The 25719-nt window shown below is 36.3% G+C and overlaps 1 protein-coding gene across 2 annotated transcripts in view; it reads left to right on the forward strand.

The window, feature by feature from the left end:
- The window catches only part of GRM7 (glutamate metabotropic receptor 7), a 466740-nt gene extending 445212 nt beyond the window's left edge, over window positions 1-21528 (forward strand). For both annotated transcript variants that reach the window (XM_087708909.1, XM_087708910.1), the window contains one exon: window positions 20273-21528. Coding sequence is in view for 1 of the 2 variants with exons in the window: in XM_087708910.1 (XP_087565036.1) it covers window positions 20273-20322 (50 nt within the window). In the remaining variant the exon portion in view is untranslated. The remainder of the gene's footprint in view (window positions 1-20272) is intronic.
- Window positions 21529-25719: the final 4191 nt, after the last annotated feature.

Below are 25719 nucleotides of genomic sequence, written 5' to 3' on the forward strand. Positions count from 1 at the left end.
TCCTTCTGTATCTTAAGCCTGTCTTCTGGAGTGTTGGCTATTCCTGCCAGCTTGGTGTCATCTGCAAATTTGATGAGTTCCCCATTTATTCCCTCATCCAAATCACTGACGAAGATGTTGAAGAGTATTGGGCCTAAAACAGAGCCTTGGGGTACTCCACTGCATACTTCCCTCCATGTAGATGCAGTTCCATTGAGGACTACATGTTGAGTGCGGTTGGTCAGCCAGTTACGAAACCATCTGGTGGTGATGCTGTCCAACCCACATTCTTCTACTTTATCTAGTAGTAGGTTATGGTCTACCTTATCAAATGCCTTACTGAAGTCTAAGTAAACTATATCGACAACATTCCTCTGGTCCACAAATTTTGTCACTTTGTCAAAGAATGCAATAAGATTAGTCTGGCATGATCTGTTTTTGACAAACCCATGTTGGCTTTTGACTATTACTTTGTTTACTTCTAGTTGTTCACTAATTCGTTGCTTGATTATCTTTTCCAGAATATTTCCTGGTATTGAGGTCAAGCTGATAGGTCTGTAGTTTCCTGGATCTATTTTTTTTCCTTTTTTGAAGATGGGAACCACATCAGCTCTTTTCCAATCCTCTGGTAGTTCTCCGGTGTTCCAGGATCTCTGAAAGATACAGTTCAGTGGTTCTGACATCTCATCTGCCAGTTCCTTCAGAACCCTGGGGTGTAATTTGTCCGGTCCTGGTGATTTGAACTCATCTAGGGTAGATAGGTGCTCACTTACCATTTTCTTCCCTATCTCAACTTGTGTTCCTAATCTTATTTTTGTGGTGATGTTTTTGATAGGTTGGACTGTTTTATCCCTTTGTGTAAAGACAGATACAAAAATGAGTTAAATAGTTCTCCCTGTTGCTTGTCACATTCTTGCCACTTTCTCCCAGCAATGGACCAATTGTTTCCTTAACCTTTTTTTTTTGTTTTTAACATGTTGGAAGAAGCTTTTTTCTTATTTTTTTTTACTTTTGTAGCAAACCTTTCTTCATTGTGAGCCTTAGCTTTCCTTACTTCATCTTTACAGGCTTAGGCTATTTGCTGATATTCTGCCTTAGTTATGTCCCCCTCTTTCCACTTTTTATACTTAACTTTTTTGTCTTTCAATTTGTCAAGAGTGTTCTTTATACAGCCATGCTGGTTTCTTTGGGGAGCTGCTATTTTTCTTCTTCATTGGTATTGTGCTAGACTGAGCTTTTGTAATCTCATTTTTCAAAATTTCCCAAGCTTCTTGAGTTGTTTTTCACTTGAGGATTCTCATCCATGGAATTCTTCCCAAGCTCTCTCTAAGTTTATTGAAATTAGCTCTCTTAAAATCCAATACTCTAGTTTGACTTTGTTCTACTACTTGTGTTTGCATAATGTTGAATGCCCCAGGGTTCCTATGGCTTCAACACCTTCTATCATTTCCTCTCTGTTAGTGAGAATTAAATCTAATATGGCTGATCCCCTTGTTCCCTTCTCTACTTTTTGGGAAACAAAGTTGTCTGCTAGGTTTGTTAGGAATCTGTTGGATCTTCCACTTGGTGCAGAGTTTGTTTCCCAGTGGATGTCAGGGTAGTTAAAATCCCCCATTACTATTGTGGTGTGCATCCTACTTACCTTAGTTAGCTGACTAGCAAAAAGTTCATCTACTTCCTCTGCTTGGTTGGGTGGCCTGTAGTATACACCTATGGCACTGTCATCCCCCCTCCCAATCTTTAATATTGACCCCAATGCATTCAAGATAATTCTCATCATTGTTGTGCTCTATTTATGTAGAGAGGTAATTATTTCTTATATATAGTGCAACTCCACCTCCTCTTTTATTTGGTCTATTTCTTTTAAATAATTTAAATCCTTCTAGCTGTATGTTCCATTTGTGGATTTCATCCCACCAAGTTTCTGTAATGGCAACAATATTGTATCTGCCCTCATTTACTTGAACTTCTAATTCACCCTATTTATTTCTCATACTCTGTACATTGGTGTATAGACATTTGAGTCCATTTTGATTACATAGCCTGTGTTATGCCTGACTGCCCCTATATCCTTGCCACTTGTATGATTCATGCACATGGTATGGCACTTACTATTAAATGCTTGGTTTTGCTTGACAGCAGGAGTGATAATCTTACCTGCACAAACATCTATGTTACCTGCCCTTATAACCCTATGAATTTTAGTTTGCTGGGGACAGAAATGTTCTGTGCCAATTAATTCTCTGTCCCCGCTGTTCAGTTTAAATGTTTATTTAGAAAATCTGTGAATTTAATGCCAAGTAACTCAGTCCCTTTCTTGGATGGGTGCAAACCATCTCTTTGTACAGTTTTTCATTGGACCAGCTGCAGGCATCATGACTAATTTCCACATTTCCATCCATGTGTTGTTTTGCTGTCTCAATAGACTTATGTAAAATGCTGGACATATACTTCGAATGAAATTCTCCTCTCGGCACTGTGTAGTCAAACCCACAGGAGGGCATTGGGCTGCTAAATGTTCACATCAGTTGGAAACTGTACCCATAGGGGTCTATGACACTTCACCATGGCCAACTCACCATGGCTAACTCACCACAGCCAACATGTCACCACCAACTTGCTGCAGCACAATTTGCCATGGCCATTTTGCCACAGGACAACTCACTTCTGGACAAGAGTTACACTAATATCAAAGAAATTGTGGAATACAATCATTAAAGAAATATGCAAAAGGAGGGACAAAATGAAATGGGAATGGCAAAAATTAAAATATTTTTTTATTTATTTTAAATAATTAAATAGAATTGTTAAATTATTGTGCAATGAGTTGTTCCATGGCAAGTTGGCCATGATGTGTTTTCCTGCAGAGAGTTGGCCATGATGAGTTGGTCATGGTGAGTTGGCCACAGCAAGTTGGCTGTAGCAAATTGTCCCATTCCTGTACCATAGAGGGGTTTCTCCCTGGAGTAGCTGCTCTTCCTCATTGCTTTGGTATTGCAGTGCAGAAGCTGCAGATAATATTTTTTTAATGAGAATTGCCTCTTTGGTTGCAGTCCTTTAGATTTGTGAGAGAGATTGGGAGGAGAATTTGTGGAAGCAACAGGAGGGAGATTAGCCTAAACTGCCAACAGATGGGACAGGTGTATCTGCTAATAGTATATCTCATAAACCACAGTTCAGCCTAGATTGCTAAAAAACTAGAAAGAAAAAAATTCAAAATGTCCAAGGAACTCTAATGAATAAAGGCTGGAGTTTCCTTATCACAGTTTCCAAACCACAATGCTTCTTGCGTAATTCTTGCATGAAAGATCTTTATCAAGTCATTCTTACCCTTTTCCTTCCTTCATTATGACCTGCAATGCAAAGAATTGAGAAGACGCCATTAAGCCAATTTTCCCAGCTATCATAGTTCTGCATGCTGCATTCCTATAGAAAAAAGAACTCACTTCTTCTTCCCCATAGCTGTGGGTGGGACTCCAGAAAATTGTTGGATGTTCCAACTGGCACCTCACCTGGAGTTACAGTTATTCTAAGTTTTCATTGTAGACTAAATCCCTGTCAGTCCAGCTTCTGTTGCTGAGATAGAAAATGGATCCAAAATACAGTCCACAGCTCTTTGAGGCAAACATGCCTCTCTGTTCCTACACCAGTTAACCACACTTTGTGCTATACTGGGCAGCCATGCATCTTATTTCTTGTAATATCACCCTTGTTTTAGGAGCTGTTAATACTACATGGAGGTGAAACACTGTTCTTGAGTATATTCCTGGTTATCGCTGCTAATATCTCTCTTGATTAAAAATATCTTAGAGGATATGAGCAGCAGTTTTTTCACATACATCCATTTCTGCCAGGTGCAATTACAAGCCAACAAAAATGTTACATGGGGAAATAAAAATACACATGTCCTTATAATTGGAGTCTTCAAATTGGCTACTATCTGATTTTGGCTATTTCTGGCCATTTGCCTTAGTAGTCTTGTTTTCCATATAGCTCATTCATTTGATGAAGTCCAGCTCTTTGAATTCAGCTAAAATGTAAGGCTTACATGGAGATTTGATTTGGGGCACATTACATGAGTCACTGCATTTAAATGAGACTGATAACAGTTCAGAAAGTTAAACTGGTGCATATGTCTTTGAAGAGATGGAAGTGAGTAGCATGACCCTCCAACTCTTTAGCTATATCGGAGTAACTAGAGCTTTGTTCCAGCTGGAATTTTCAGGATCAACTGTTTCATTTCCTGATACATTGCTGCAAAATTCCTCTCCATCTGGACAGCTAGAAAACTGTTCATTGCTTGCATTAGTAATTCACATAATTATTGATTACAACATCAGCCCTTGCCATCTGTAAAGTGTTTCCTAAAGACCAACTTTGTTATCAAGTTCACATTAGAGAGTATATTAAATTAGTTGTCAATTAACATTTCAACCTTCTGGATGTAGAATCTTTATTTCCATTCATTAGACTGTTTGCTTTACTTTCTGAAAGCCAAAGTAAGTATACCAAAGAGGCTAATGGAAACCTTGTTGGGTAGTGAAAGCTCCTGGAGGTGGATTTTCAGAGATGGTCTTGGGCTTAAATCAGAATTTTGACTATTCAAGGCATCATGTTAAACACCTATGTCTTGATAAGATATAACAAAGATATGCATAGTAAGATGATTATTTGAGAGTTTGTCATAGATCTTGATGGAGAATCAATGTTTTCCTGGATGGTTGAAGGTATCTTCAGACCGAAGCTGGGACTTGTATCAAAGGATCCAATTACTATTTTCTTTGCTTACCATGCTATACATTCTATAAAGTATTACATATATTATGTGTAAATAACCTGATGCTTCACAGGTATTTGGGCACCTTAGATACTTTCAGACTCAGATCCAATAGCAAGGGATTTGAGAGGTGTGAACCAATGATCAATGAAGAGTTTGAATTTCTTACTCCTGCTGTTCACATTTTACTTACCTGAGCTATGGTTTGAGAAAGTAAGCAATAAGTCATTCAGGTGACAACTATAAACATTTTTTTCGAGTAAGAATTGCATTTTAGTGAAAGGGACATTTCAGAAATTTAGCTGTATAACTTGGAAGAGATCTTGCCATGGATGCCTGTTGAATTTAAAATATTTTTAAATTAACATTTCCACATTTTTACTTTAGCATATATTAAATCTTAATACAGGTTCACAAATATATATATATAATAAAACTGCAGGTTTAATGCAAGCCTCTCTAAGAGCTTAGTGATACCAAATAGGCTTATTTGTGTCATGGAAGAGTTACTGTATAAGATGTTCTTCCCCATATCTTTATGTGAATGGGCTATGAACTGTAGATACAATAACATATGCTCCAATATCTAACAAGTTAGCACCTTAATAAAAATATCAAGTACATTTATAAAAGATTTATAAGAAGGAAAAAGCAATATTGGTATCAAAGGTTTAAGAATATTTAAATAATATCCTAAATATTATTAACAATATTATTAAGTTACTCATTGATAAATAAGTAAATAAATAAACAATAAACCTGCTCTATTATATATTGCTAAGACAATTAACTAAAATTGCATTAGCAGATGAACAGAATAGTGGATTCAACACAAATTAGCTACTCAACAGAATGTAGTACCCTTAATATTTAATATTTAAGGACATTTATACGCATCTACATACACACATAAATAGACACAGAACCATATGCATATACTCTAGGTCTGTTGGATTAGTAAAGCACAGCAGACTAACAAGCTATGATATGATAGGAAGAGTATGTCTGAAAATATAATAAAATGTAGGCGGGTGAGAAACATGACTGAATTTTGCACAGTAAAATGTGCAAAAACATCTTAGTAAATGTTGCTTGTATGGAAATAATTGCCATAGGAATACAAACTAGTCATAAGGATCAGTTTTGCTTTAGGTTATCCCCCGAAACTCATTTAAATTCAGCACATAGTGTAATCATACATGAAAGTAGTTCATATACTATTTTCACTTGCTTTTGAATAAGGAGATAGATGAATTGTTGCCATAGTTACTGCTAGTTGATATTATACCTATCATATGTGGGGCTTAACCCTGCTTGTTCTGTTACATTGCTATGAAGAACATTTGCAGGCCATTAAATGAAAGCTGGAAACATAGTCTTCTGTAGAATTGTTCCAACATCATTCTAGCCTATGTTTTCCAATTTAAGAGAGTGGATAGAGCTAGCTTTTAAAACAACAGATTTTTCTGTGCTAGGCTAGCTAGATTGGAGCAAATGTTCTTTGTATCCCTTTAGTATTGAGTACATTCCACTTTTTAATTAATGAACAGACATAGTCAAGGAGCCCAAAGCACACTGCTTTGAGTGCTCCATAACAACTATTTGGAAACTGAGTCATGGCAACTGTATTTCTTTTCTTTTTGCTGCTTATCTAAGTAGCTTCTTCAGTCTGGGACAGTAAGGGACTAATGAAGCTACCTAGATAAGCAGGAAAATGTTTTGAACAAAAAATAAAAGAAATAGGGGGGGGGGGGAAAGCAGCCCATTTGGCATGACTCAACTTCCAGATAACTCTAGTTGGATGACTGAGAATATTCAATGTCATGTCCTTAACAACTACTGCATTCCACTGTTTATTTTTATAGAGATTAGTACTCTGGGTTTGAAAAACTATAACAACAACTTATTAAACTTCTATGCTGCCAACTTTAAATGATTCTCAGGTGTCCATAGCCATCAAACATTGAAAATACAAGAAAAAAAGATGGCAAGCATGACAGATCAGATAGAATGAAGCCTCACTCTCCCTCACTGGAGGCCTTGATGAAGATCCAGTTCTTCATGGTTCTTCTAAACAACAGCTGAATGGATGTTATCTAGACTTGGGGTAACTTTTTTCTGCATGGTGTATTTCCGAGAACCTGATAGATGGCATTGTTTAATCAAGGGAATCTAGAGTGCACCAACCCTACAGGATTGAATCAGCCAAGCAGATGCTTTGAGAGACAGGCAATCCCTTAAATAATCAGACCATATGCTAGGCAAGGCTATGGAAACAGAGATATGTGCTTCCATTATAGAGATGGAGTACAATGAAGAAACAACTTTTTTCGGTATTGAATGCTATTTGTTAGCATATAGAAGCATGTGATATCATTCAGAAAAGCATTCCCAATCTACGCAGAAATAATTGCATGGTTTGAACTAAATACATAAGTGGCAATGTAAGTCATTAACTGCAGTTAGGAGTAGACCTACCACTGTGAGATACAATATTTCATGAACAAAGTATTAGAAGACGATTTTAGTTTAAGATTTTTAGATGGAAACATCAGTCAGTTTCTCTGTCTTCTTATTTTTAAATAGCTGAAATGCATTTAAAAGAGAAATAAGCTAAATAGACAAAAATCCTAGGGTTGTAATAACTATATTTATTGAATTTAAAACCCAGAAATAATACTGCAGTTAGATAACGAATAATGGCATTATCCAAAACAAACTCCTTTAAAAGAATTTACTGAAAGTAATGGAAAGGTTGCATTAGAAAAACATATGTATTCATATGAGGGGGTGGGGGCAACGTTTTAGAGCAGTGGTTACAAATCTGGGATCTCATATTAATAACTGACGGTCTATAAATATATTATTAGTGGCTCCTGATTCAGGTTTATTGCATATAGTGTCCACAAGGATTTATTCATTCATTTATTGATTGATTTAATACATTTATATGGCTGCTTATCTCATATATTTGACACTAACAATTGGTGCCTAACAATTAAAAACACAATGAAAATAGGACAAACAACCAAAATTAAAAACAATAAAACATCAATAGTATAAAATAGGTGCTAAGAGAATTAATAATGTCCCTCATTTCAATTAACCATGAAACAGATCATCCATGGTGCCAGGGCCCCAGGCTACATAAAAAAGCCAAGACCTTGTGAAAGACCAAAAGGATTGAGAAAGTTTGATCTCAGGAGGGATAGGTCAGATGTAGGTAATCAGAAACACTCCAGAATAGGCCCACATAGATACTTTGTTGTTGACCATCTATATCATAAGAATCTTGCCAGACTATCTTCCTTCCCTATAACCTAAGGATTACAGATATAAGCTTCAGACATATCTTCCCCCAAACTGACTCCAATGGGAATGTTTCTTTACTCCTCCTGGGTGGGCCCCCTCTCCTTCAATTCCATCACAGGATGATGTTCCTGAGGATGGTCAACATGGCTGAAAATCCTCTCTTTCTAAGTCCCACCAGATGATACTCTTAATGGACAGGACCCAAAGCAAGATTTGCAAGTTTTGGCAATCTTCTTATAAGATTTTTGCTTTCATTTTCCATAAAACTGTATTTTATTTTAAGGTTTAATTTCAAGGGTACCATCCATGCCATGTTTCCTAGTGGTGGACTAGAATTCAAGATAGGTTTATATGCTGGTCCCTAAGCTTTGGATAATAAGATTATGATCTGCAGAAAAGAACAAAGTGGGATCTTCTGAATCATCTATAGAAATGGAAAGCCTGCATAGTTAAGGCTGGACTAAGGATTAAATAATAATTATTTTTATTTACATAGTGTAAGACAAGTTGCTCAAATATTGTTGTAGATTATCCCATTTTCTCCTCACATAAATCTTGAACAAGTTAGCTTTGGAGATAATTTTACCTGCAGTCTGTAGCTAATCAGGAATTTAAATTTTAGATCAGTTGTATATTATGTGGTTGATACTTATCTTACTGCCTATAGGCAAGAATGTTATTGAAGATACCTGATTTGGCATCTTTCCTTATTTCTTTTTAACCTGGTTCTTTTAATTTTAAAGTGTTCCTGTACAAGGGGGAAAATTAGAAGCGTTACCTGATTCAAACAAAATTGGGCAAGCCTTGAGGTTCACAGGCATGACTGGAAAATAAAAGTTGTAGGTAGCTGTGGAGAAGACAAAGGAAGATAACTTTGAAAGAATAGACTATTACCAAAGCAGAGAGTGTGGAAAAAGTCTTGCAAGTTTCTGTTACCTCAGTCAATCTTAACAAAAATAGCTTTAGCTTTTCTGTAGAATTGATTTCTTGATCTGATCTACTAGTAGAGCTGACACTATAGCTCAGCATGCTAACTGAGGAATTCTGGGAGTTGAGGAACACATATCTTCGAAGCCACCAGAGTTGAGAAATGCTTCTATAGCTACATACTTTGAAAATGGAGCTACTTGAACCTCAAAAGAAGACAGAAGGCAGCTAAGGAATGGTAGAGTAAGTAGCTTAGGTTCAGGAAGAGTACCTTCTAGTTAACTGATCTTCATTGAACTAGAAAATCTCCTATTTGCCCTAGTTGCCCGTTTGTGATAGACTCACAACATGCTCTCAAAATTGAGTTTAAACACATTTAGGAATTTCCAGTTTTCACTTAAATGGGAGATCCATAAATCATTGAATCAATATTTATGATTTTCTTTTTAATCAGGGATCCTTAAAAGGCCTGGCTTTGTTGCAAAATACTGCTTTTTACAACTACTCAGAGTTTTTAGTTTAGTATGTACTTGTACTACTATAAAACAGCTTTTTGGGGAGGAGGATAGAATGACTAGTAGAAAATGAGGATGAGCAGAAAATCTACAAAAATAACAAAATCATGTAATCTAATCATTTCCTAGCCCAAAGTATAAGGATATACGATTTTCTTTCAATGGCACTTACATTCTTGCTTCGGAATAAAGTATAAGTAAAATTTGACTGAATCAAACCTAATCCCCTTTTTCAAAACTGACCATTTAGAATCATCTCTAATAGTCATTAGTTCATGTTATGAGATGTTTGCTTCTCAAAACTGTGGTAACATTACTGAGTTAAAGTCATTTTTCTTTTTTAAAAAAAGGCTTCCAATCCCTTGGCACCAATAGGATCTTCTCTTGGAATTTAAATAACACATTTGGAAAAGGAATTTTTGATGAGACTGAGGGGGAGAGAGGAAAATACCCACTGTAGACCATAGCCTATAATCTTTAGATTAGTCAGGCATTTCTTTGCTTTTGCTTTGATGACCCAAACAGAGGATTAAATGCACTGATGCAATTACTTTCCTGTCTCATTTGTTTTTCATCTCGTCTTGAGTATATTTGCAATTTATTTTTAGCATCAGTTTCGGTAAAATGAAGTTGGCTTTATTTTTCTGGTCATTGCTCAAGGAGAGTTTATGTTTCTGGGTTTCATTTCCTCAGAAAAGTTTAATGTCTTTGTCCATTAATGAGGCTTATACCTACATTGATTTACTAAAAAAGATTTACTAAAAGATGTGATATGCCTACAGATGCATTTACTTTATAATAATAGCCATCCCTTTTTACATAATTGTAAGCATATGTAGGTCAATAGTTATGTACTGATATGTTCTCAGTAATTTCTTCTGCAAATTAGTGGCTTTTCATGCTCTTAGCCAATTGTACATTATTTAAGATAAAGACTTCCTATTTATTTTCTATTTTGCATTGATTACATATTTATATAGTTGATAGATATTTCCATAGTTCAGATAGCATAATGTAAAATACAACCTATTTTCTACAAATTATATGCCGTCTATTGAGAACATCAAAGAATAGGCATGTTGATTATTTTAAAAAATGCCACTCAATTGTCTGTAAATTCTTACTAACTATAGCCTGTCAAAATATCAACAACCTCAGGGCCTCTCAAGACTTTAGGAATGCTCCAGCACTAGAAGTTTTTAAGACGAGATTGAACAACTATTTGTCTGAAATGGTACAGGGTCTCCTGCTGAGCAGGGGTTGGACTAGAAGACCTCCAAGGTCCCTTCCAACTCTGTAGTTCTGTTCTCTTCTAATTAATTGCATTGGAAGTAGCAAATATTTTTATTTACTTATTTATTTGCTTCAGGGTATAATTTAATGCAGAAAACTTTTTGTATTTCCATGCTTTTCTCTTAATTTTTCCAATTTATGATAGCAAGAGTTAAAGGATCCTTGTTGATATATATAGAAATAATATTAGAGTGTTGCTCCTGCAAAAATAATTCCATTTTAATACATTGGTTGTTCTCTATATAGACTGAGTTATTATTTTTACTACAGAGTGGATTGAACTTAGTTTACCTATGCAAGTCTTGCTCCTTGTTATTTTAAAATATGTTAAAATAAAATTGTATTTTCATATTATGAAACATCTTCCAGAAGCTTTCTTTAATGAATATACATCTCCAAGATAGTCCACTGTTGCAATGTATTTATTTTCTAATGATGAGCTGTATTCCTTCCTCATCTTATCTCCTGCCATTATTTCTGTGGAGCAATTGTAACACATGTGGCACTTGCCATGCTTTCTAAGCACTTCATCTAGCAGAACCTCAAGGTTTCAAGTCATCTGTATTCCTTCAAGGAACAGCACAAAATGAAAGTGAGACAAACAAATAGAAAAAACAAAACAACAATTCAGGTCTAAGATCCTTTCAAGCAGAAAAGAGAAATAGCAGAGAGTATAGTAATTCTCAACAAATGTGACACTTTAACCTTAAAACTATCTTAAACCTTAAACCTATAACTTAAATCTATAACTAGAATAAAGCATAATAAAACTACAGCCATTTCAAAATACTTCCTAAAACTATAAAGTATTTTCATAGTTCATCTGTGTAATCTATAAAACTGCAACATTGTAGAACTGGACAATAAGGCAATACAATCATCCCTGTACCAACTTTTGTATTATTTCCATTGCAGCAACACAAAACTTGCTAGAGTTACTAAAGCAAGTGTTGGGAGGCTTTAAATCCTCTAAAAGGAACTAAAAAGCTTTATTTTGAAGTGCTTGACCAACCTTCTAGCTACATTGTGCAATAGGGGCACCAGGAGATTGAGCCAAATGACCCTGTAAAATTTGCACTGTAATAGTTGCTCATTAGCATGCATTAGCATGGGCAGGTATGTTCAATTAATGGGATACTAGCATATCTGTATTGCAGTATGATAGAAAGAGTTATGTTTTCTGTCATAGAATTGGCAAGCAACTGTCCAGATGAAGTCAGACAAACGCAAACTTGTAGTCTTTATTGTCATCATCCATTAAAAAAGAACACAATAACATCATGAGGTAAATTGAACAATAAACAGAAAATAGAAAGGAAAAGGGAAAGGAAAAGGGAAAAAACTCCCTTTATACTTACAGCAACCAATTAGATTGCCTCATGCATGAGTCAGCACTCTCTAACTAATCAACTACAACTTTTTGTTCTGGCTTTTTTTGTAAACATTTCTGCTCCAGCTACTAAATACAGTATCCTAATATTTTCTCTAACTTAAAAAAGTACTGTTGTCAGCTTGGGAAAAGTGATAGTATATAGAAAGTTTGCTGATTCTCATGACATTAACAACCCAAAATTTGTAATCTATTTACTTGGTGCTTCATATTTTTTATTCCTTGGATTAGCATTTTCTTAGCTGGAACATATCCCCAATGGCATTAAAAATGGTGCCCCAAAAACATCTTCTATGCAAGCTTCTATCCTCTCACCAATTTCCTGTTCTAGCAACAATAGAAGGTGGCAGGTTTCTCATGAAAAATTTGTACTCATGAAAAATGTGCGGAATAACCATCAAAATCCAAGCTGAATTTTAGGCATTCCTATCTCCAGTGTAAGATGGGCACTGGCTCTCCCATTAGGGAAGCAAGGATGGCTATCAAGAATGTCATCTGCATCAGCTCATGAATTTACTCGTAAATTCATGAGCGTAAATTCCCACTTCCATCCTATATAGAAAATTTGTGGTCAAGATTTTGCCTTGAAATGTTTTAACTAACTCTTAGAAGTGTTTGAATATATAAATTCTGCAGCAGAAGAAGGAGGTGCCTATCAATGGACGTGTCATTACATTTCTCCCTCAAAGGTCTGTTTTAGACATTAAATCAAGACAGCTTTAACATTTAAACAAGCCACATTTCTGAGTGTTGATGAAGACTGAAAATATGATCTGTTGTTGACCTCACTTTTATAAATAGTGCCTACATTTTCCAATTAGACTTCTGATTCTATCCAGTCTTGTAGTTTGTGATGTAAGTGTCTAGTATATTATTTTCTAACCATACTCAGAAGGCTAATGAAACTATAATTAACCAGGTTGTTGTTGTGGTCTTTTTTTATAAATAGGAATGACTATTCTAAGCCTCAAGCCTTTTGGAATATTACCAGCTTAACTGATAAATGTTAATAAGGATGTGAGGAGAGGCGTCCACCAGTTTAGCATGGTAGCCAACAAGATTTATCTAAGGTGCAATTATTACTAATTGAAAGTGACTTCTAGGCAGAAGTGAAGGATTCCAAGAGAAGACTATATTGGGGGAAAAGTAGCTTCTCCTTGCAAAAAGCCCAACAGACTGATTTGGGTGTTTCTTATCAGAGAGAGCTACTTATATATGCTCCCCACTGAGCCATTTCCAGCGTTATACAATTCAGTCATTCATTGCCAATTCACTCTCATGTGTTTTTACTTTATGCTTCCCTATCTTCAATAGCTTTTCTACTGAAGTACACAAATCAACCACATTCTTTTTGTCATTTGTATATAACTTGCAATCATGCACTCCATTTCCCCTGTGAAATAAAATATCTTGCTCTTTGATACCTCGGGGTTCAGATCCATACAGCTTCATACAAGCTACCTATATTATGTGAGAATCATTGATTTCTCAATCAACAAAATGCATCATTTATGTACAATAAATGTTCCCTATTCTCACCAGAAGCATTGCTTGTATCCTGTCTTGCATCAAAGTAGCATTCTTGTCTTCTTTCTCCTCAGTCGTGGACATTCTGGGTATTTTCCTGCCTTCTTTTATTCCAATATTCTATGGCCTATTCTACCCATGCTCGTAACTGTAGTCAAGACCACACCTCAACTCTATAACCATGAAAAAGATCCCATAATTCCCTTTTGTTGTAACTTTTCTCTAAATCAACAAATATATAATAAATTTCAGTGTCATACAAATTGTAGCCATTTGTGGGAAATTGTTTCTAATGCTGGCCTATGTTTATTTCAAGGTCAGTACTTGGAGTTGGAAGGGACTTTGTCATCTAGTCCAACCCCCAACCCAAGCAGACCCTACACCATTTTTGAGAGATAGAAGTCCAGTCTCATTTTGAAAGCTTCCAGTGATGAAGTTCCCACAACTTCTGAAGATTAGCTGTTCCATTGGTTGATTGCTCTCACTGACAGAAAATTTCATATTTCCAGATTGAATCTCTCTTTGTTCAGTTTCCATCCATTATCCCTTCTCTGGCTTTCAAGTGTTTGAAAAATAGCTTGACCCTCTCCTCTCTGCAGTAGCCCCTCAAATATTGGAACACTGCTATCATGTCTCCCCTGGTCCTTCTCTTGACAGCCATGCCCAGTTCCTGCAACCTTTCATCCTTTGTTTCAGCCTCCAGTCCCCTAATAATCTTTGTTACTCTTTTCTGCACTCTTTCTAGAATCTCAACATCTTTTTTATAGTGTGGTGACCAAAACTGGATGCAGTAGTCTAGGTGTGGTCTTATTAAGGCTTTATAGAGTGATATCATACTTGATCTTGATTGTATCCCTCTGTTAATGCAATTTAGGATTTCATTGGCTTTTTTGACTGCTGCTGCACACTGTTGGCTCATATTTAATTGGTTGTACACTAAGAATCCAACTCTCTCTTACTGCTATTAAGCATGTTTCCACCCAGTCTATATGTGTACTTTTGATTTTTCTTGCTTAAATATACTTTACTTTTCTCTACATTGAATTTCATTTTGTTAGATTTAGATTAGTACTTTCTTTATTAAAACTATTTGGTTTCCATTTGCAGTTTTTCTAGAAAGTAACTTCCTTGTGGATAAATATTTCTACTGCAGTGTTCATTCTCTTAATCTTTAGTGCCTCATATCTGTCCATTACAAAACATCATTGTTAAATATGATTCTATTCTGGTTGTTATTGAACAGTGGTGGGTTCCGGATCCCGTTGCATCCGGTGCAGTGCAACAGGGCCAGGCGTCCAACACATGAATGCATGCAGCACATGCACACATGCATGCAGTGCATGCATGCATACTTACCACCCGCGATGCTCCGCAACACCTATGCGATGCTCCAGCTGCTCGGGGGAGCATCGCACAGGCGACGTACACTCCATGTGCATGCACGGAAGCCCCAAACAGCTCAAATACAGGTAAGGAGCGTGGGCAGGTAGGCCCTCCGGAGCACCGTATCGGAACGGTACCTGGTGCTCTTAGCAGGCACCGGTACGCCCCTAAGGGGCATACTGCTCATATCCCACCACTATTATTGAACCAGAAAACAAAGTGTTTATCATCTTGCTATGATCGCTTTTTTGGCCTGAAATTCCTTAGATAAACTATAATGAATAGCTTGAAGCAATTGCATAAGAGAAGTCTTAAAATCATGTCAGGAAAATTAATAAATATGCATTATGTAGGGTTCATGTTGTAAGTTATTACGATTTTCCTGGATAGATAGAATAGAACAAGCAAAGAAACAAATACTGCAGAAATCAAATTACTTTTACGACCAACCTCACAAATCATTTTCTTCTTGTTCCCAGGCAGGACCTCTTGTTTCTCTATTTACTTCAATTCCACACAAGCTACAAATGAATCTTTTCATAATTATATGAACAACTGTGTGAAATATTAAATCTTGAGGTAGAAATTGTGTTTCCCTTGAACCAGGGGCAGTGTTCAGTGTGTAGAAGTAAAAGCAAATATTTCTCTCCCAATTTCAGTCCTATTTTGGTTCATAGTCTTATCTTTGTGTGAGAAACTGAACTATTAAATGCTGCAACTAAAACTGCACTTAAAGGATTGCATTAAAATTAAACATCCCATGCTTAATTTGCATTAAATTATATTAAACATATACTTTATTCAAAATGAAAAAAAAATAAACAAAATTCTAGCATTGATAATTCTGTTTGAAGATGATTTGATCCGGTTGCAGGGTTATTTGTCTATTATTCAACAATAGCCTACCTTGTCATAAGAATGAACAATATTCAACTGATGATAACCTGCTATTTCCTGCTGCAAATATTAATAAGAATGCCATTATTACTCTATTTCAAAAACATCTACCTGCTAAACATGGTAGGAGAAAGAAATTGTCTGCCCTGACTACAGTGTGTGTGTGTGTGTGTGTGTGTGTGTGTGTGTGTGTGTGTGTGTGTGTGTGTGTGTGTGTGAAAATTATCATATAACACCTCCTTACCAAATCTTGCAATTAGCTGCATATAAAAAGGAAACAACCCAAGCACAATCCAATAAGTACATAGAGGAAGACAGAAATGCTTTTAAAAGCATAGCAAACAAAATTGATGGGAAGTAGAAAATGAGTTTGAAAGTCAAGAGACCAAGACACTAGACGTCTGCAAATTATCATGCTTATGATGTTATTTAATTACATTTCAAAGGAAGCAGGATTTTTTAATGTTTGCTTTAGGATTGAAATGAGCTTTTAGCCAAACAAGGAATTATATTCAATTAAATAAACACTTCCCTCATTAGGAACTAGATGCTATGCTATTCTCCAGAAGATCTAGAGAAATCCCTCCCACCCCCCTAAACAAATCTAAATTCAGGAACAAATTGTAGGCTCTAGATTGTTACAGTGTGACATGCTGTGATTGAGGAAATTGTAACAGAGGATAACCCTTAAATACACAAATTTTATGACTCACCAAATCAAACTGCAGAAAATCAATGTTGCACTGAGTCATATTTATGAAATTACAAAAAAAATCCTGCTATTTATGTGAAGTAGCAAAAAACCTGCCTGTAAAGCAATACCAGCCATGGAATAGTTCTTATAGATTGCAAATTCTGAAATCTTGTTACACTCTAGTTTTAACTACAGACTACTTACTTACTCTACTGTAACGATAAATTCATTATATTTAGAATACTAATATCATAATATGGTAACACTTTTTTATTACTGTTTATTTGACAAAAATTTGTATGGTGCCCACTCACTCTCAGTGACTGGGTGGCTTACAAAAAAAATATTTGTTTACTACCTATGTTTTGGTTTTGCTTTACCATATATCTTAGAATACTTGACACCCACTTTTTACTTTAACAGCTTTCATGCCATTTCAGAGACATTAACTGTAAGGCTGTTGTGATTTGACACCATCACAACAGAACATGTGTACTGCGGAGTCTGAACTGTGATTCTGAACCTTTCATTTCATGTCACTCACTGCAAAGCTTCAAAACCCGAACTGGATGTGTAATCCATTCTGACCATTTTGTACATACCTTTTATGACACCTAATGCAATTGCTATTATTACTTTCAGGATCTTGTTTACCAGGTGTTCGTATCAGATTAGATTTATGGCATTTTGCAGCAACAGATGCCCAAAAATGCTACAGCTGATTTCATTCCTCCCACCCCAGCCACAGAAATAATCAGCCTGCAGCTGCTCCAACCCAGATTCAGAAGAGGAATTAAACTGGTGCTTAGCCAGGCAGCTTTCCTTTAATATAATCACCATTCATTTCACTGGGACTCCTAAATGATGCCCCCAAGTGGATCATATCATTCCATTTTTTTGTGTGTATGATGGAATTCAAGCCTGTCTGAATAAATATTATAGAATATTTATATGTGCATATAGCACAATGGAGGGTGAAATGTTCTAAATCATGGAAATATGATGATTTTGTCTCTGAGTTTCATGTTATTGTCTGCCGGAGAGTGAATATTGACAGTTTCAAATACAATTTATTGGTGGTCATGATGGAGAGATAGAAACAAGAGAAACAGTGATAAAAAGAAGTGAATGTGGCTGGTATATTAAGTATCTTCAAAACATAAAATCTACATAAACGATTTCAATAGGAGGACTTTTTTTCTAAACAGAATAGAAAGTAATCTTTTATCAATGGCACAAAAAACTCTTCCCCAAACTGGCAATTAGGGATTCATTGTTCTTGGTTTAGTGCACTGGATGAACCTTGCTTGAATTTGTCTTGCTGCTTAGTTACTAGCATATTCAGAAGTAAATCCTATTGACATCAGTGGCTTCATTTCCAGGGATATGGACAGACTGCATAACTGCAAATCGTAGGTCACATGCCACATATAGTCCTTAGCTGACTTCCATGGAACCTGTGAACCCCTTACTAAATCTCAGTAGTTTTGACACTTTCTTTTCTGCTATGTAGTTGATTGAAATGGAGAAAGCTTCAGAGTTCTTCTATTGGCATGCATTTTGGCAATTATTGGAGTTGGAGAACAGTGAGACTGCATTAGTTCAGATGCCTCCAACAATTTTCATTTGGAAAATATAGGGCAGGAAGACACAATGGTGATTAAATTTAATAGAAAGGAAGAGATGGGAAAAGATAATGGTGATAGAGAAAAATGAGTGGATGCTTGTGTGTTTATGGATATATATAACAATGGAGGACAAAGATGTTCTCTTCCAACTTTGGATCTTCGTCAGCACAGCTGCAAAGTCTGTGGGGGAGAAGAAATTGTAATGATTCTCTAAGACTTTAATGGTGATCCAGAAAGTGAGCACCAGAATCTGAAGTTTGATTGTAGGGACACATTGGGGTTCCTGTTTATGTCGCTTAGTAGCTTTCCTTCTGAGCCTCTCCATTACATCTCCAACTGTTTCTTCCAGCCCAGATATTGACAGTTTCCAGACATTGAATCCTGACTTCTTCTGTACCTCCCATTCATTCTGAGGTAGAGTCCCAAAGGTGCTTTTTCAAGAGGCAAATTGACATTCTTGTTTTTCTTTGAAGATGTTTCACTTCTCATCCAAGAAGCCTTTTCAGCTTCAGAGCTAGAGATGTACAACTAGGTATCATTGGCATAATCACAAAGCAATGAATAGCTTTAAACAACTTCATGTAAATAAAACGGTAGAGTGTCCGATGGCCAAAGCAGGAGTTAGAAACTTTCTTCTGTATGGGAGCCAGAGGCCCCTGGCACTCTTTTTCATTCTCCATCTCATAGCTCATTCTTACCAGTCCCAGATGTGGGACTTTTTGCCCATGATGAGGTGACTGGTGAAGTCATCACCAAATGGCAGCTTGTGGTGATGGTGAGGATTATCTTCAGTTCACTTCTAGTTGGGTGAATATATTCGTTTTTGGGACCACAGATGGATAATTTTGGGTGGTGGTCATATTGAGCCCCTGTGTCATGGTTTGTTCATTCCTGGGCAGCAAGTTTCATCCTCTCTTCCCCATTACATAGAGACTAAAACTATCAACTCAAGAAGTAAGGGACTCACCAGAGAGTGGTCCCTCAACTCTCACCCCACTCAATTTTCACAGTCCAGAAAGATACTAAAGTTGATGGATTCAAAAGTCACCAAGAGATCCAACAAGAGATCCAACAAGACAGATATAGTTGTGCTTAGGCTTTCAATATGTCATTGATAATAATGATCAATATAGTTTCTGTCCTGTGTCCTAGCTTGAAAGTTGTTTGGAAGTCATCCTTTTGCAGATGCAGCCATCTTTTAGGGGAGGGAGGGCAAGGATTTTAAAAGTATTATTAATATTTCCTTTGCTTCTCTTATTACTTAATTTATTGATACTACTAATCATGAATAAATAAACAGTTACATAATTGGAATAGGAGTTTTCAGTTGAAAAAGGCCATTTTTGACAAGAACACTCTTAATTCATATAAAGGTCTTCATGTTGCATCAGGGCTCATCCAGGATGTATTGGTCACCAAAATAAAACCTTTTAATTTTTTTTTAAAAAAACAATATAAATATGAACATGGATCTCCAGGTTTTGTTGGTTGAAAGGTGAGATGGCTCATTCAAAGGTCTCTTGTCAGTTGTTTTGTTGGTTTTATCTTTAATAACCATTGTTGCTATTTTTTTAAAAAAAAGTTTTTTAACTTGTTAGTTATCTAGAGTCACTATTGTGATATCAGCAACCATTGAAATGAATTTGATGAATTATAAATATATAAGATGAGTAACAATCTTGTTATAATATATCTTGCAAGCATATGGTATCAAGAAAAAAAATGTTTGGGGAGGCCAAAACAGGATCTATCATTTTATTTTCTAAAGTAGCTCATTTTTTAAATGACGTTATTATTCACTGCCTTTTTCAATACCACTGTGAAAAATGTACCTTTGTTGCAACGCAACAAAACTTTCCGAATGGCGATATATGTGTGCACCATTGCAGGGTTTTTTTTTTCTCACTTTCTTTTATTTATGACTGTTTTCTTCTGTTCTTTCCCACTTAGGCCCTGCCGCAAAAAAGAAGTATGTCAGTTATAACAACCTGGTAATCTAATCCGCTGCATCAGACAGAATCATGGGAGGATGGATATTTTCATCCATTCAGTCACCAAACCTTATGTAGGCCTGTTCCTGAAGCTGCTGAGTATGCACTGCTGGAAGAGTTGAAAGGCCAGGCACTTATTATCATGGAGGATCCAAGTATTCTGAACAGCTGCTCAATGAAAATATTCTTACAATATTCTTGGCTTAATAAGTCACTGGCACTGCCATTAGGCTGTGATGTTGGACCTTTTTCTTCGTTTGGGAGACATTATCTCTGAGCTCCAACCTACAACGTTGGCCCAGCATCTCCTGGGTGGATTGCAATTGGCAAAGGTGACTTTCAAGGGGCTATTTTTTTTGTCTTTGTATGTACTTCCAAACTGCAAGTTTTTCAACTTTCTGTACAGTTTGTGAGGATTTTCTTTTTTCTCTTTGTTCTTTTCACATATTGCCATTTTCATTGTTTCGGAGGATTAACAATGGTTTGGAATGCACAGCCTCATGCAAGCTCTCTTCATTTCACAGCCCATTCAGTAGGGAGAAAAAATAAAATAAAGGACACCACCACCCCCAGGCCCCAAGATTGGGAAGCATTTATATTCGTGACATGGATGATCACTATGGAATACTTACAATTCATCTAAGTTATTTTTTATTAATTTAAAAAAGGGAGAAAAAAGTCTAAGACCAAAAACTGTGCTGATTAAGTGAGCCCCTTCCTTGTTCCTCACCTCCACTTCGTCCTCTGCCTTTCACAATTCTGATGGCAACAGAAAAAGCAGAACGGTTTGCTGAGCTTTGATAAAGGTCGTCTCAGTATTTGGAATGCATGCCAGTAATGTAATTTGTTCATATTTTATGTTAAGTATTTGTATTTCTACTTTTCTGATTTTTTTTTTGTTTTCGTTTTTCATTAAGTATATAATTTCGCAATAATTTCAATAATTCTTATGCTGTTTGGGAGAAAGAAAATGGCTTTTACATGTCTTGAATTTCTTTTCTTCTCTTTGTTGATGCCCAATTGACTGACCGATGTGATTAAAAAAAAAAGAATTTTAAGGAAAAAAGCATGTATGTTTTATACTGTTTGTAATAAGTAATTTCGTTGATCTTGCTGCTTATGTGCCAATTTAGTGAGAACAAATCTTTGCTGCAAAACTCCCCCCTTTCCATATTCTCAATCCTGTGATATTGTCCAAGAATGTATCAATAAAAGATTTTGGTTAAATTTTCTTTATGTATTGTAGCAATGCCTATTTTATCGGCATCACATCTATATTTTGAGTGTTAACAAGATGAGAAAGATAAGAGGATGCATGAATTTGAGCCTTTCTGTCAGGTCTACTTTCTGCACAAAGGAAGAATCCTGGATCCTGGAATTGGAAGCTATCATTTATCCAAAGGAAATTCTATAGATATGTTATTCTGGTGCTGGGAAACTTCCAAATTACTGTGCATGCCATTGTAAAAGTCAGCAATCATTTAGAACTACTTGATGATAGACACTGGCCATGTACAAGATGAAAATTTATAATATTCTGAAGACTACAGACTAACTTCAAAACACAGTAGATGCTTGAATCAGTCTTCAAATAAGTCCTAATCAGAATCCATGGGAATTGGATGAAATAGTAGTAATAAGGGTAAGAAAATGAGGAAATGACTCACTCAGCAGAAGTTACATAATTTTTTTGTACATTTTACTGATGCCTAATACTTTTTCTAAGTAGCAAATGTTATAGAATATTCTGTAAAGAGACATGATGACATGATACCCTACTAGCCAACTTGTGATTCATTGGTATATTAGAGATAAATTGCTTCCCTAAACAGAGAATCGGTTTGGACAAATGGGCAAAAAAAGCAGTGGGGGCAGGAATGGTTGCCTGCCAGCTTTTCCAATAACTTTCCTTGAAAGAAACTGGCAGAACACATTGGAAATAGCAATCATGTGACTGGCTGATTGTACCAGTGCAACAGTATGTCAGCAACAACTGACTGAAAGTGGCAACAACTTCCAAATTTAAATCCCAGAAAAGGATTCTGCATATATATTGTGTAAGTTAGGGCAGGTGTGATACATTGATTCAAAAATTGTGATGCCTCATTTCATCCAATACATTGAATGTTACAAACAACCAGACACAAGAGATTTAGTAGTAAATAGGTCACAATATGAAAAGACTCTCACTTTTCTTTGACAAACTTCTGGAAATGATCGTGTGTGTGTGTGAGAGAGAGAGAGAGAGAGAAAGAGAAAGAGAGAGAGAGAGAGAAAGAAGGGAGGGAGGGAGGGAGAGAGAGAGAGAGAGAGAGATTATATTTTGTTTGCTATATGCTAACTAAGTATTATGAAGATGTACAGGTCAGCTATGAATTACATTCTTAACATGCTGAATAGATATAGTGTGATTTCATGAAAGGAAATTTTAATTCAGTACAGCATGAAGCAAAAGACCTTAAAAGCTATGTATGTATGTATGTATGTATGTATGTATGTATGTATGTATGTATGTATATATGTGTGTGTGTATATGTGTGTGTGTGTGTGTGTGTGTAAAAGTGGGACAACAATGTAATTTATTCTGCCTCTAGATGAGAAACTGAACTTGCATACTAACGTCAGGCAAGGCAGCCATATATGGTTTCTAATTTGAAGATTATATTCTAAAATATTTATCATTCCATTTTATCTAAACAACATGGTAAATCACACTGATGAAAGGTAATCAGCATTAAAACAAAATATGTGAACACAGAAAAAGGCTAAAAATGAAGGCTTCTGTATTCTGTGACAAATTTGAGGGAATTTTAAAACATCATTTTAAGTGGTTGAGAGCAAAAAAAGAGGTTGCTCCAAAAATTTTCAGAAAGTCAATCCTTAATGGCAGCAGATTTCTGCGGAATGGGTTTTTCTTGCTTGCACCTAACCCATAGAACAAACCAAAGAAAAGACTTGTTACATTTTTAGCATGTTGTGATCTCAAAAATTGGACTGAATTTTCCTCCATCAACCAATACCTTCCAAGAGCTATACCAAAGTGTATAAAATCTATTAAGCCTTGTCCTCTGGGTTTGTTGCTTGATTTGAAAAAGATTGGTTTCTTGGCTATAATTATACATGTTGTGCTTTTAAGTTATTTATATTATGATTTTAAATGTTGTTAGCCACCCAAATCCAACATATTGAAATGAGCCCCATATAAATAAAATAAATTAAACTCAGCTGTGATGAAAAGCTTATATATTAAAGGGAAACATTGTATGATAAATAGCAGTGATTACACTAGCCATGTCCCTGCCGAATTCAGGAAGATAGTTATATAGCAATAATAATAGACCTATATTCTGCTCCATAATACTCTCTAACTGGTTTACAGAGTCAGTATATTACTCCCAATAATCTGGGTCCTCATTTTACTGACCTTGGAAGGATGGAAAACTGAATCAACCTTGAGCTGTGAGGATCAAACTCCTGGCACTGCATTCTAACACTGTGCCACAAGAATAGAATAGAATAGAATAGAATAGAATGGAATGGAATGGAATGGAATGGAATGGGATGGGATGGGATGGGACGGAATGGAATGGAATGGAATAGAGTAGAAAATAGAATAGAATAGAATAGAATAGAATTCTTTATTGGCCAAGTGTGATTGGACAAACAAGGAATTTGTCTTTGGTGCATATGCCCTCAGTGTACATAAAGAAAAAATAAAATATATTCATCAATAATCATAAGATACAACACTTGGTGATAGTCATAGGATACTAATAAGCAATCAAATCACATGGAAACAATAAAACAATATAAATTGTAAAGATACAAACAACATGGTTATAGCCTAAGTGGGAAGAGGTAGATACTAGGAAGGATGAAAAGAATAATAGTAATACAGTCTTAATAAATAATTTGACAGTGTTGTGAGAATTAGTTGTTGGCATTCAGGGGAAAAAAACGGTCCTTGTGTCTAATTGTTCTGGTGTGTAGAGCTCTATAGCTTCATATTGAGAGTAGAAGTTGAAACAATTTATGTCCAGGACATGAGGGGTCTGTACACAGTCCTCTTTTTGACTCATGCAGTATACATTCCTCAATGGAAGGCAGGTTGGTAGTATCTGTTTTTTTCTGCAGTTCTAATTATCCATTGAAGTCTGTGTGTCTGTCTGTCTTGTTTGGTTGCAGAGCCAAACCAGATAGTTATAGAGGGGCAGATGACAGATTCAATAATTCCTCTGTAGAACTGAATCGGCAGCTCTTTGGGCAGTTTGATCTTTCTGAGTTGGCACAGAAAGAACATTCCTTGTTGTGCTTTTTTGATGTTGGGGGTCAATTTTAAGTCTTGAGATATGATGGAACCTAGACACTTGAAGGGCTCTACTGTTGATACTATGTTGTCTAGTATCATAAGAGGTGCTAATGTAAGAAGGTGTTGTGCCCCAGCAGGAGCCGTTGGAGCTGCCGATGGACTCCGATGGTGAGGAATCCTGAGTCTGCTATGGAAGATGTGGAGGACTCTGGGCAGGGTTCAGACTCAGAGCAGGGACCAGAGAGGCTAGTTGGCCACCATGAGGTGCCTGAGGCATGGAGCAGTGTGGAAGATCAAAGGGAGTTTGTTCCTGATGCCAGACAACGAAGGGCGGAGAAAAGGAGGCAGCAGTTATGGAGACAGACTTATAAGAGATAATCAAGCCCAGGTGGTTGTAGCTTGGCTCCTCCCAAGAGAGTATATAAGAAGAGACTTTGGGAGGAGTCCTTTTGCAGGACACAACCGTTCATAACAATCTGGAGAAGCTCTTGTTTGTATTGTATCTCTTGTCTGTGGGAGTCTGGGTTGCTGCCAACTTATTGTCTGTGAGTCGTGTTTGGGCTTTCAGCCAACAGGATTGTAATTGCTGTGAATTAAACGTGGCTAACAATAAGCCTGTGTTGGCGTTAATCACCGGACAGAGAGGGGGGTCATAACAGAGGGTTTCTCCTAAAATCTACCAACATTTCTACAGTTTTGAGTGTATTTAGTGCAAGATTGTTTTTGTTGCACAAGGCTAGTTGTTCAACCTCCCGCCTGTATTTATCGTTGTCTTGAATGAGACCAATCACTGTTGCATCATCATCAGTACTTTAACAAAGAGATCTTTTGAGATGCAGTCATTGGTTTATAGAGAGAAGAGAAGTGGAAAGCGCAAATAGCCCTGAAGGGCTCCTGTACAGGTATCTGATGTGGTTTTCCTTGGCTTCACCTGCTGCTTCCTGTCTGTTAGGAAGCTTATGATCCATTTACAAGTGTGGTCAGGTATAGCTAGCTGATTTAATTTAGTTAGAAGAATATCTGGAATGATGGTATTGAATGCTGAGCTGAAGTCATAGGTCTTTAGAGATTCAAGATCTCTAGATCTCTTTAGCATA

The sequence above is a fragment of the Thamnophis sirtalis genome, unplaced genomic scaffold (genome assembly GCF_051295495.1).
Source record: "Thamnophis sirtalis isolate CommonGarterSnake01/CBP01778 unplaced genomic scaffold, rThaSir2_p1.2 scaffold_3, whole genome shotgun sequence".
NCBI lineage: Eukaryota > Metazoa > Chordata > Lepidosauria > Squamata > Natricidae > Thamnophis > Thamnophis sirtalis.